Here is a 13,662-nt window from a genome sequence, read left to right as displayed (position 1 = left end):
AATTGGTTATTGTGATTAGTATTGTGCTCTCCAGAATACCATTCCATGCATTTGCTCCATTTACTCCAGTGTCATTTTGGTTGATTTAAGGAGTTAGGTGTGATCATTAGTGGGTGCGGGCATGGGGGACTTGTGGGTTTATACAGATGGTAGTTGGGATTAGTAGATGTGCTAAAGAAGATAATGTATTATTTGGTTACAGGGCATCATTTAAAAGAAAAATAGGTTTGAAATGATGTGTGAGCACTTTGCAGAAATACAGAAATAAATACTAAGGCAAACATGCATATGACTTAAAAGAGGCCGTACTCAGAGAGAGGAGACATGCAGAGGATAAAAGACTCGTAATCCCAAGGGCAGCGCTGCCCTGGCAGATTGCCACTGCTGTGACAGCCAGGCTGTTGACAGGTGGCAACCTGGCAGTGAGACCCCCACACTCTTAATGAGGGCCTTAGTGTATTAGCTGCCTTTCTTCTATTTCTACAAATGTGGAAATAAAAACACTTTTGCCCTCCCTATCGGATTTTGTGGATGCTGCTCTACAGCCAGTATGATGATCATGTAGTAGTTATAGGGACTTGAGGACCCTCTTCGGCAGTTGCCTGGAAATTACAGGGCCAGAAAGTCTGGATTTAAGCCTGCCTTCATATAAGTTTGTGGGCCTATATTTTTTAAATAACTTGAATGCCTGAATCACCAATTGTGCCAAATACATCATCCTCATCAAGAGCAACAACCATAGAAAATCCTCCAAAAAGGCCAGCTGGCACACCCAAGAACTCAGAACAGCACCTGGAGAGGGGATGGTGCACCAGAAAAGATGCCCCTGACAGAGCAGCTCTCAAGACCTCCCTCAACCTCTACAACCACCTGCTGAGGGCAACAAAGAAGACCACCATTGCAAAACCAAGAAACTTTTCAATATTGTTAAGAAATTCTCCAATCCAGATGCCAGCTACATCACACCCTCACAGGAGCTGTGCAACAACCTCGCCCACTTATTCCATGACAAGATTGCAACCATATAGAGAAACTTCGAACCCCAACCCACACCTATGGACATCCTTGATAGATACGCCACCACTGTAACTGACAAGATCACACACTGACTACCTGGAACATCCTCTCCACCCAGGGCATCACCTCCACCATAACATCCATCCACTCTGGAGCTCCTACAGGCCTATGCCTGCACCACATCTTCAACTTTAAAAACCAAAGGATCAGCCAGAACTCATCACCCTGCTTATCACCTTTATCCCCATGCCTGGAAACACGCCAAAGTCAGACCACTTCTCAAAAAACCCTCAGTCGACCCAAGCAAACCCCAAAACTGCCAGCCAATCTCTCTGCTCCCAGTCCTCGCAAAGGAACTGGAAAAGATCATCAAGCCACTCATGACACACCTGAAGTAGAACTAGCTACTCGATGCCTCTCAATCTGGTTTCTGCAGCAATCACAGCACCAAACTGCCCTGATCACAGCCACCAATGACCTCTGAACCCTTCTCGACTGAGGAGAAACTGAAGCTTTGATCCTCCTCGAACTTTTGGCAGCTTTGGACACCGTATCTCACCACATGCTGATAAAAGACTCCACCCCATCGGCATCCAAGGGGATGCACTCAGATGGATCACCCCCTTCCTCAATGGAAGAACCCATAGGACACACCTCCCACCTTTCACCTCTGAACCCAAGGAGATCACTTTTAGAGTCCCCCAGGGGTCATATATGACCCTGCTGGCTACATGATTTCTTATGCAGACAACACCAAACTCATTCTCTCACTCACCGATGACCCCTCCATCACCAGAACCCGCTTCCACTGATGCATGACAAGCATCACTGACAGGATGAACACAGACAAGACAGAAGTAAGGGTCTTTGGCAATAGCAGCAACACATGCCATGAGTCCTGGTGGCCATCAGACCTATGACCTTCACCCACTTCCTCCGACCATGCCAGAAACCTCAGAATCATCATTGGCAAAAAGCTCTCCATGACATAATAAATCAACGCCGTCTCCTCCACCTGCTTCCTCACTTTGCGCATGCTGCATAAGATCTTCAAATGACTATCCCTACACATGAGATGCACCATGACAAGGCTCTCATCATCAGCCAACTGAACTATGGCAATCTATGGAATCGCCAGATACTACCTACAGAGACTTCAGACCATACAGAACACTGCAGCCAGGCTCATCTTCAGCCTTCCTCAACGAACCCACATCACATCCCACCTCAGGCAATTCCACTGACTCCCCATGCAAAAGAGATGCCAATTCAAGCTGTATACATTAACCACCACCTAAACTTCCACCAACCGTCGAGAAGACTATGCTCTGCCTCCCTTTCACTTGCCCATACTCCCCACATCTACTAAAGCAGAAGTGGAGGACGCTCCTTCTCTCACATTGCAGCAAAAACCTGGAACAGCCTCCCCCACGCACCTCTGGATCATCACCTTACTTCCGAAATTCCGAATGGCCCTCAAGACCTGGCTGTTTAAAAGGGTGTTAGCCATGCTTTATAAATCCTGATTGATTGATAAAATAAGTATTGCTGGTAAAGAACCAATTCCAAGCCATGGATAGAAGCAAACTTCTGGGAAAAGAGTCTGGCCAATCGGTTGGGAAAACAGTTTGATTAAAAATCATGAACGCAAAACATATTCCAAATATTTTTTCTGCTGAGTCTGTTGGTTTATGAAGTATTTCTTTCAAGAAGATTCCACTCATATGCATTCTTACATGAAATATTAACGCATTTTAAATGAATATATCAAAAGTCCTGCATTTGGGTTTGGTGGACATTAAAACTTCCAGTTTATAGGCAATATACAGAATGGAGTTTAATTTCTTAAGCTTAATATAAGACAATATGGAAGTAACACTGATGGTAGAGCAAAGATCAAAATATAGTGAAACATATGTATTAAAAAAGAGAGAATACTTATGAACACCTTTTTGACACATTTCAATGTGACACGTTTTAGTGGACTTGAAATGCCCTGTTATTCATGTTGATTTTTTTTAACTTGAGAGGGGTGACGGGCATTGCTAATCAATCTGCCATTTGCCCGCACGTGGACACTAAATAAGAAAACAGTAGAATGCAAGTTTGAACTTACCGGCTTATTTTCATCATAATGATAATTTGAATCCCTTGTTGGAAGCTGTGAGAGAAGGACTGCACACACAGATTGCCCTGAATGGTCTTTACTCTCACATAACTTAAGAGACAATGATATATCTGTAAAAATCCTTCTGGCTCCCGCCCCTAACCCTTCTTTTGCATATTGGAAATAAAGTCCTCGCTCCAGCACAGTGAGCTTGCGGCAAATACAATTGCATTTTCACCAAGCAGAGGGAGAGCAGTTTCATTTGAGGTAAGTGATCTAACATATTCCCATAACGACGTCTTGTATTTTATAATTTCAGTGGTACATAGCCCTCAACATTCCTCCCTGGCTACCTGTTTCTTTGCACCACCTGCTTACTGCAAGTGGTTCCTGCTGTGTTTCACAGGGCTGCAAGTGTTGCTGCATGACTACGTCCCTGTATTGTTTTCTTCTCCCCTTCAGGTGACGTCATTCTGTGCCGGCACTCTGTCCCCAAGGCTGGGGTACAGTGCCTCTTCGTTCCAGGTCAATGGCACCTGCTGTGCACGACCTTTCGTCCCCTAGGCCTGCAAGATCTGCTTCCTCTCCCAAGGAAGATGGCTCTCCAGGACCACTCGATTGGCCTCTTTCTTCCAGCTGCCTTGCCTGCTGCAGCTGCAAGGGGCACTTCTGTTGCATCCAGGGTGTCCTGCCTTGCCAATACTACATTCTTTCCCAGCCTATTACTATACCTCAGCTTCAGGCCAGTGTACCGAATCTGTACCAATTTAAGCCCACCGGCTCTGCTTCAGCTGCCCAGGGCCACTTATCTTGTCATCAGGGCTGGCTTTAGGGTGGTGCGAGCAGTGCGTCCGCACCAAGTGCTGACCGGAATTGGGGGGCGCTGACCCCAGGGGTGGGCACTGTATTTAGCAATAACTTTGAAACGCGCTTTAAAAGCATCTCCTGAAAAGTTCCTTGTGCGTCCAGCCTTCAGAAAGCATTTCAAATGTCAAGATACCTCTTGTCGTTAATGTTCCTGCCAGGGAGAGAGATGGGAGTTTTGTCCAGCGGCAGCTTTGACTCACTATATAGTAGCGTATAGGGTTAATATGCCTGCTGCAAGGAACTGAACCATATTTTATGTGAATAGCTTAGTGGATTAGTAAAGCCAGCCTTTACCATTGCTTAAAAACAAAATAATGTATGTGAAAGGGGGGCTATGGAGAGATGAGGGGCACAAAGTGAAAGGGGAAGACACAACAAGACAGTGAGAGAGAGTGAAAGAGAGGAGCAAGAGAGATGTTGAAGAGAGAGTGAATGGCTTAGAAAGAACGGAAGAATGGTGGGACCATGAGAAATGCTGAGAGAAAATAACAAGAGAAAAACAGCAAGAGTATAAGCAAGAGTGAGTCACAGAAAGGAGTAGAAACATTAAGCTAGATGCAGAAATGGAGTGATACGACGAAATAGAAAGGTGCAGTGAAAATAAAGAAAAGAGCAAACCAGAAAGACTGTGGGAGAGAGAGTGATAAAGGGCGACAAGGGAAACCCAGGATAGTGTTTGAGGATATGTGGTTCAAGGCTTTTTTCCCTTGAAACAAGATTTTGTTTTTCTGTATATGTATTCTCTGAGTATATTCTATATTATTTTGTTAATACACATGTAGTGGTGACTGTGGGGACCCAATTTTAAACCACCTCACCACATTTTGAGTCAGGGTGCAAAGCTTTTTCTCAAGTTGGAAAAGGAAATACAGGGGATGAACACAGCACTGGGAAATGGCGGGAGGTTCCTGTTGATTTAGCGGTAGTAGTGAAGGTTGTGGGGAGAAGTCTGTTCTAAGAGTGACATTCCTCTTCCAACTCCACCAGCTGACCCTGTCACATGGGGTAAAGTGGAGCCCTCAGATAGTGAACAGTGAAGCCCTGCTGGAGTCACTTGTGTCAGGACAAAGATGTGTAAGTGAACCAGGTCCCATATATAAATGGCTTTTGCAAAACTCATGTATTTATCGAAATTCCATTCAGTCGTAATGTTTAAATTAATGTTAATACTTCTATTGCCAGTTTGCACTAGCATGAATGTCTTTTAATTTCAAATGTTTGTTCAAGCCTACTGTGGGAGATGTTTTATTGGTTGGATAGGCTCTGTGGGCGTTGGGTTGCCATCTGCCTGCCACTGTGGTAGCAAGAAATTATTATCTGCTATGATACAGTCTACAGTCTTGCTCGCAAAATGTTGCACTGCACTATGTGGGTATTTACAATTTAAATTCAAAGAACTAAAAAGAATCTCAGATATCCCACTCAAAATGAATGACCTCTACTCTTTTCAATTGATGTCACATTTTTAGGAAAGAGCAAAAGTGGAGGGGTAGGTTGCATGATTCCACATTCTGCAAGTAGTCGTTGTCAGTCCAGATCAAACTATGTCTTCCTACTACAAATTATTATGAGTTTGGATCATCTTTTTCCAGTCTAATAGGTTAAATAATCTGATGATCTGTTTATTCCTCTGTAATCCCACTCATCCATACTTGGGCATTAGCTAGGTAATATGTCAGTGGTATCAAAGTGAAGGTGTATTTTTACACTTCAGACAATACAAGAAATCAACTGTTGCTTGCATTAGTGATGTTCATTCAGGGGAGAAAGGTAATTAAGAGTAATTGTAATACTTCCGCGAAATTTCACATAAATTATATCTTGTTCAGGAACGTTTAGGTATTGTTTTTTATTTGGATGTTATATTTGAAATGTTATGCTTATTGTGGGCATTTATTAAAAAAACCTCCGATGATGTCACAGGTTTTGTTAATTGGCAGCTATAAATTGATCGGGGCTTCAAGAATTGCAAAAAATGGCTGCTCATGGCTTTTCCCGTTTATACCTTGATCTAAAAAATTATGATTCTATCATGGTTATATAATATATTTTAATTGTATTCTGCCTACAAATGGTTTCATTCTCCGTGACCTCATGATCTGTTTCTATCTTTTTTTCTCAGATGTATGAATTGTTGAAAGATGTGTTTCTGTTTTACAGAGCTTTTGGTTTTGATAAAAGCACAAACCGATGCCACTGGCTTTCATTTAACAGCTTGTCTCCTGGAGTAAGAATCAAACACGACTATGCCTTTGATCTTTATGAAAAGAAAGGTAAACACATATTTCAGCTATAGAAGGGGTAAGCAGATAGAATAGCCATTCTAGTTAGCAAACACATGCTGACAGCAGTGTGTGTCCTTCTAAGCGTATGTCAATGGCACAGGTGGATTAACTTTTCAAGTAATTGTATCTACTGTGTTTAGAAAATATTTCGGGTTTGCACATTCTTGTTTAACTCTTCAGGGTATCTCATATATGCTATATTGCCTAATATGACTTCACCAAAAAGTACTTTGTTAAGTCTAAGCTTAACTATGCTATCAGAAGGTGGAAATGCTGAATTAAAACAAATGTCGGATTATATAGGATAATCACCAAAAATAATGTTCAGTTTTTTTTGTCCAGGGTTTTTTCAATAAACATAAGTATGTCATAGGCATATCAATCACCCGTATATCAATCAGATCCCCTTGAGTGTAGTGAACTTGAAATACAAGACAAAATGCACTGCCTCAAATAACCATCTGAAAAAGATGCTGTGCAGTATTTGACTTCCATTCACTGCATATACCCATTTATTTTGCTACACAGATCGCTGCACAGAAAGGTGTTTTCACAAGCATTGGCACAGCCGTTATGTATCAGCGCTAAAATGCAAAGCAATTGGCTTTACCAATTCTCTTTTTCAATTGTATGCGCGCACATATGTGAAGAAACAAATCCAGATATGCAATGGCATTTTTAGAATGGATGTTCTCATAAAGAAAACCCATTCCAAGATTGCCACGGGATCACAACGTGTACATCGTGAGGCTGGCAGATTTTTTTAATTTGGCAGTCTGATATGTATGACCCCCTATGTCAGATCAGTAAATAAAATATTTTGAAAAAAGGTATAAAAAGTCACACAAAGCGCAAAAAAATATAAAGGGAGGGGATTTGAGGAGGGGTGAGGACAGCAACAAGGACAGCGAGGAATGTGGTGAAATTTTGAAGCAGCACAAGGTAGAAAGAGCAAAAAAATATATGCATTTCTAAGGACTGTTTACGGATCAAGAGAAAAGTAGTTCACTGAATGATTGCCTGAAAGATGTAAGTTAACCAGTCAGTACACTGTGAGACAGAAATGCTCATTGGCAGGACATATACATTAATAGGAGGCCAAAACTAAATTCATCCAACAATGAGCATAAGACTCCTCCAAGTATGTACTTGAAGCACTACATCTGGCCAACCGACAGCTAAAACTGTCTGTAGCTGACATCTAAAATTAGTGAATGTATAAAGCAAATGTAGGAACACGACAGATAATGCATTACTTTCTGTTATCCTTTTACAAAATGCTAAGTTTATTGTACTTCTTTCTTTAACTGAGCCCACTTTGCACCTGTGATGATCAGGATTAGAACCGGTAACTGCAGAGAAATAGACAGTAAACTAATTCAAGAAATCATGCTGTGGGAAAATAAGAGTTCTGAGTATTTATCATGGTCGGTATTGTACTGATTTCACACACTATGATACAATCGGCTTATCATTCACACTTTTTCTCTATCTTTTTAGATATTGTTTCAGATATTTCATAGCACTAAAATACTATTTTTTCTTTGATTTTGACCAACAGACTACATCCGAAACTGCATTCACAATAAAGGAACAAGTTATAAGGGAACTAAAAATGTTACAAAGACTGGACTTCCATGTCAGTCATGGAATTCCATGATTCCACATGAACATAGGTAAGCATAAAACAAAAGAGATGTGATTGTACTTGAAATATGTTAGCCACATGTTTTTGAAACAACCATAAACAATGTTTCTCATGCGTTTTTTCTTATACAATGACGTGCTTTGTTGGTTTGGAGTGATGGGAATGCCTCATATAAATCTAGATTATGTATGAGTAACAACTCACATGTCAAAGTCTTTTTTCAGTAGATGATGGTTATCCCCCTTCTTATTAGTTTAAGACTAAGATGGTTAGACCCATCTTCTTTGTTCACAAACAATGAACTGAAACCGAAAAAAAAGGGTTAAGAGAAGTTTCAGTGATCTAATATGAAAAGTTTGGCTACTGTTTGGATTTTAGGAAGCACTGGTGTCTTGGAGCAATCATAATCTTTAAGGTCTTTGTTGCAGATAATGCAAAAAAAAGTGAACTTCAAATCGGAAGTCATTACAAGGAAGATAGCGCCATTTCAGTCAACTACAAGCCAGTGACCAAGAGGCACTAGAGAAATGTATGAATGTTAAGAACAAGAACATTTGATATCTCATTGGAGGATGTTGGTGTCATTATCATGCATATAGGCAGCTCAAAATATTGAATCAAATATGCAAGGGGTGTTGAAAATAAAAAAAAAGAGCCAGACTCTGTGGCAGTCTATAAATTAGATTTTCCTTTAGTGATGCAGACGTGGGCATTACTGCTTCTTCTGTTCACTGAGATAGAAAAGGATGGATCCATTCCATTGCAGAGTCTCTTAAAACCCACCTGGCATAGCTGTTTCAACATGGTGTAAAGCCACGGATAAGTCCAAATATACAAATTTCTTGGAGGCAAATAGCTATAAATGTTTAAGATAGTGTGACAGAGAAAATGAAAAAAACTGAAAATAACTAATTGGTGTCTAAGTTCCAAAGTAATTTTCATACCAAAAGTAATAACCAAAGGCTCTTCTTAGATGCTCAACAGACAAAGGTGACAAAGGTGAAATTGTGAACTGTGATTGATCTGAAACAACTAATGGAATAAATCATTCCGTTTCACAGAATAGATGTCACAAGTAGATTCAGATGGATATCAGGTTATAATGATCTCTTTAGTCATATGACGATTAAGAGAGGAACATAGAGTTTGGAGGAAAAATGGAGTCTAATGTAAGAGATACATTTTGGTTGGTTAGTGTAGTCTGGCAAATAAACATGTAATCCCAATGGCATCTATCTTAACTTGGACATAGTTATGCATTTCATGCATTCTACATTAAAAACTTCCTTATTCTCACTAGTGATAAAAAATCATGATCATAAAAGTATTTAGACGTATCTAATTTTATTATTTATGAACGTTTCTTTGACAGCTATGTTAAGCTCAAGGTAATTGATCTTTTGACAGTGCACTCAATTTTTCAAGGCAAATTGTGCAGCATATATTGAAACTTAGTTAAAATCATCATATTTTGTTGGTGGACCATAATTGCACCTCAGTAAAATGAGCATGAAAATCATTCAAAATTGGAGTTAGATCAGTGTCATTGTTTTTGTTTTTTTTATCACTTTTATTTTAATGGCATTTCAGAGTAAGTAATCAAGTCACAGTACATCTCTTTCAACCAGTGCGTACATATAACGATAACAGATGCACCTATACTCAGGGATCAACAGCACTCTGATCATGGGATACCATCTGTTGCAATCTTACTACCCCTTTGTATGACAATCCCGCTAGCAGGGTGTAAGGTGGGAATACTGTCTCTAGGATAACATGCTAGAGACTATGGTCGGGTTTGAGTTGTGGTAGAGGTGAACATGTAGGATAGATTTACAGATTGTTATTACATGCCAATTTGGTGAAACTAATCAACTTTAAAACTAGTAACTGGTAACTTGCCCATGATATATATGTGTTTTCGAATGACCAAAGTGACAGCACAAAAATTATGTTGCACCTTCTATGTGGTGTCATCCTGAGGTTCTGTGGGGGTAATCCAACAGGAGGGGGCGGGGGGCCTCATGGTAACTACTCTCCCATCCATCCAGGACGTTTTTGACCTCTATGCTTTATCAGCACCCTCTATACCGCTTCCCGAATCTGACTCTCCTCCTGTGCTTGAGATCTCCCAACTTTCAATCACCTCTCTCCACAGTGGGACAATCAGTCTAGGCTTTCTCCCCCTACTCTCCTCTCTCCTCAGGGCCCTCTCTTCTGCTCTGGCCCATCATGTCACATCCATTATCCATGCAGCCAAGCTGGGTCCCCTGTTGTGTTTCCAAGCCATCGATACCCTGCGCTTAGCCAGCACTAAGGCCAAGTCTACAAATCTGTTACCAATTATCTTGGGCCGTAGTCTGTTAAACAGTCCCACCAAGCAAGTCGCTATTGTGTTCTCAAGTCGCATATTCATCACATGATACATTTTTTGTATGACCCCATGCCAGAATTCTTGCAGCATCGGACACACCCATGTCATATGGCCAAATCCTACTTCAGGCAGGAGGGGCAGCCTATTTCCTCACCTCCATATATGAGCCTAAGCCAGTGTAAGATAAGTCCTGTGAGTTTATTTATACTGTATGTACCTTAGTCATGTGTTTCAGAATACTGAGGGTGCCTACGCTACAATCTTGCTCCAGTCTGTGTCTGTAAGGGTCTTATTTAGTTCGGTCTCCCATTTAGTCCTGAGGGTGTCCAATGGTCTATGCACCATTCCCATCAATGCTCTATAGAGCCAAGAGATCAAGTGAGAGCCCCCTCCAATGGACAACATAGTCTGAAGAACGCTTTGTGTGGGTAGTCCAGCCTCCACATCGCTCCAGAGGTCCTGAATAGCTCCCACCACTGCCTCATAAGTCAGAAATTGTTCTCTGGGTAGTCCAGTCTGGTCCATTAGATCGTCAAACGATATCAGCATTTCCTGCCAATACATCTCGCCTAGAGTATGTATTTCTGCAGTCGTCCAGTGATAAAGCTGTCTTTTTGTAAAACAGGAATATGGATCTCCATGAGGGATCCCCACTAGGGGGGTAGCCAGTGCATAGGGAACCTTAGTTTTTGTTTTCCTGAGTATTCTCTGCCAATTGGCCAGGGCCATTGATTGTAGTATACCCGGCTTGGGGTCCTGCAAAGGTTTAAGTATCCTAGCTAAGAGTCTATTTCAGTTTGGGTCTCCTTCATCAGCCGACAGCTCCGAAAGCCCCACCTCACTGAGCTAATGCATAGGCCATTGGGGCTGGGCCGCCAAGAAATAGAGCTCAAAGTCAGGGACTCCAAGCCCCCCTGCCTCTGGGGGGTAGGTGGAGAGTAGCCAAGGCCACTCACTGACGCCTGCCATCCCACAGTAATTCCCTGAGGAGTGCATCTAATGAGTGAAATCAGGAGTCTGGAAGCTCAATGGGCAGGTTGGTACAGTAATAAAGCTACCTGGGGAGCATCACCATCTTAATGAGGGAGATGCGTGCCATAATAGGCAAGCAAAGGGAATGCCAAAAAGTGACGGTGGGCCATAGTGCTCAAAGCACTTTCCCCAGATTGCCCTCCCAAATATCTCGCAACTGATGGTAGACCTGAATACCCAGGTAGCGGAATGAGTGAGGCACCCATGTCACATCTTCAGAGCAAGAGTCCGGGCGGCCCACCCCACGGACCATCAGGAAGACATATGTCTTCCTTCGGTTTAAATGGAGCCCTGAGCAGGTGTCAAATTCGTCCAGCAGTCTGAACACCCATTCCTGAGATAGATAAGAAGGTCACCCATATATAGGGAGACTATGTGAAACTGCCCCTGCCAGTATATTCCCCATTCTTGACCCATGAATTTTGCCACCATGGCAATAGCGAATAATAACGGAAACAGCGGACACCTCTATTGTGTGCCTCTATATATGTTATAGCTGCGAGAGATCATCTGTCCTGTCTTAACCCGTGTGGTAGGATGCGAGTAAAGTAAACAGACCCAGTCACCTCAAGCACTCCCTAGTCCTGGTAGACATGGTAGTCCCTAGGAAGTCCCAGCTCACAGCGTCAAAGGCCTTCTCGAGATCCACTGATTCAATCATTGCCATCGGATCTGGAGGGTGGATGTCTTCGTAGAGCAGGGAGAAGAGTTTACTGAGGTTATTAGACGTGTTATGGGTGGGAATAAACCCATTTTGATCTTCATGTATGAGGTTACTCATATGATGTAGCAATCTAGTGGCTAGGGCCTTGCTGAGGATCTTGAAATCAGTACTAAGCATAGGCAATGGCTGAAAGTCACCCTGTATGGATTTGGGTAATGAGATCACCTTGGCTTCCCGGGTCGAGGCCAGTAGTGCAGCGGTTTCATAAGCTTCAGCATACATCTCTACTAGCCTCAGTGCCAGAACCCTACAGCCCACTTTATAGAACTCCGGTGGTAAGCCATTGGTGCCGGAGTCTTACCAGTCGCTAACATTTTAATGGCCGCCTTAATCTCTTCCACTGACAGCCGCGCCCCCAGTGTGTCCCTGTCCATTTCAGAGAGAATACTCCGGGGTGGTATGTCCCAGAAGTCCTCCCTTTTGTCAGATATGTCCACCTGTAGGGGACCGTACAGAGATGTATAGTAGGTCATCAATTCATCGTTTATCTGGGTGGGTAAGTATAGTATAGTATCCTACATGGCAGTCAGTCGGGTAATCGGTGTCCCTCTGGCATCAGCTGAACCAGCCAGGCCAGTAACCTCCCCGCCTTCCACTCTTCCTCATGTACTCTGGCTATACACTTCTTGTAGTCCTGACATCGAAGGCATTCCAGTGCTACATTGTACAGCTCTTGGGTCTCCAGCAGCTTCACCTGTGCTTCTGGAGTACTGTCAAGGTTGTTGTTGTAGTAGTGCAGTAGTTGTGTAATGTCCAGCTCGACGTCTCACCTAATACCCACAGTTTGTCCCAAGCAATGCCCCCTTATTACCACTTTTAGGGCCTCCCATTTGAAACCCAGCCTACATGCTGACCTGGGATTCATTTCCAAGTATTTAGTCAATCTATTAATCAATGCCTCACGATAGGCGTCGCCCTCCCACGCAGTGGAGTGCAACTGCCATGTCGGGACAGGCTGACGAGTCTGTCATTTTTAAATAGAGCAATAGTGGGCTGTGGTCAGATATGGTCTGGCCCAAATATTCTGCATGTGTCTTCGTACCACTCAGGGATCAGGTTGGCCCACATTCTTAATTCAGTAGCTGCCTATAAAAGAAGGTAGGGCCCTGTACCCTCAAGCAATATCATCTGCTGTGTGGGGTGTTACGTGGGGGAGTTCCTCCATTGCGCTAACCACAGAGTCTTTGTCAGTGGATTATCCTATGTCCAAGGGGCCTGGCCCAACCCAAGTTCCTTTTTCGAGTTTCTCACCTCTGGCAGGGAGGCCGCCACCTGAAGTGCCGCCCTCTTCCCTTGCCGTGCCTGAAGCTGTGTGGGCTTTGTCACCCGCTTGTTTTCTGCAGGATCCCATGCCTTCTCTTACCATGGCACCGGGGCGGCTTGTGTTCTGTATTCTTGGCTCCGTCTGCACGTGCACAGTATGTCTCGAGCCAGGCTCATGCTTTATCTAATTCTTGGAAGAAGTGGATGTTGTCCTCCAGCATAATCTTCAGCTTCGAGGGGAACATCAAGGAGTACCTAATTCCCTCCTCATGCAGAGCTCATTTCACCTCCATGAAGGTGGCTCGCTTGGACTGGACCGCCATTGTGAAGTCCGGAAATAGGGTG

General features: G+C 43.0%; 1 protein-coding gene across 3 annotated transcripts in view; it reads left to right on the top strand.

The window, feature by feature from the left end:
* The window catches only part of HGF (hepatocyte growth factor), a 299,651-nt gene that overhangs the window by 97,703 nt on the left and 188,286 nt on the right, over nt 1-13,662 (top strand). For all 3 annotated transcript variants that reach the window (XM_069228683.1, XM_069228684.1, XM_069228682.1), the window contains exons 3-4: nt 6,152-6,264; nt 7,838-7,952. In XM_069228683.1, the coding sequence (XP_069084784.1) occupies nt 6,152-6,264; nt 7,838-7,952 (228 nt within the window). The remainder of the gene's footprint in view (nt 1-6,151; nt 6,265-7,837; nt 7,953-13,662) is intronic.

Source organism: Pleurodeles waltl, chromosome 4_1 (assembly GCF_031143425.1).
Source record: "Pleurodeles waltl isolate 20211129_DDA chromosome 4_1, aPleWal1.hap1.20221129, whole genome shotgun sequence".
NCBI lineage: Eukaryota > Metazoa > Chordata > Amphibia > Caudata > Salamandridae > Pleurodeles > Pleurodeles waltl.
Note: the sequence above shows the minus strand (reverse complement) of the source record. Positions and strands in the feature narration are given on the sequence as shown.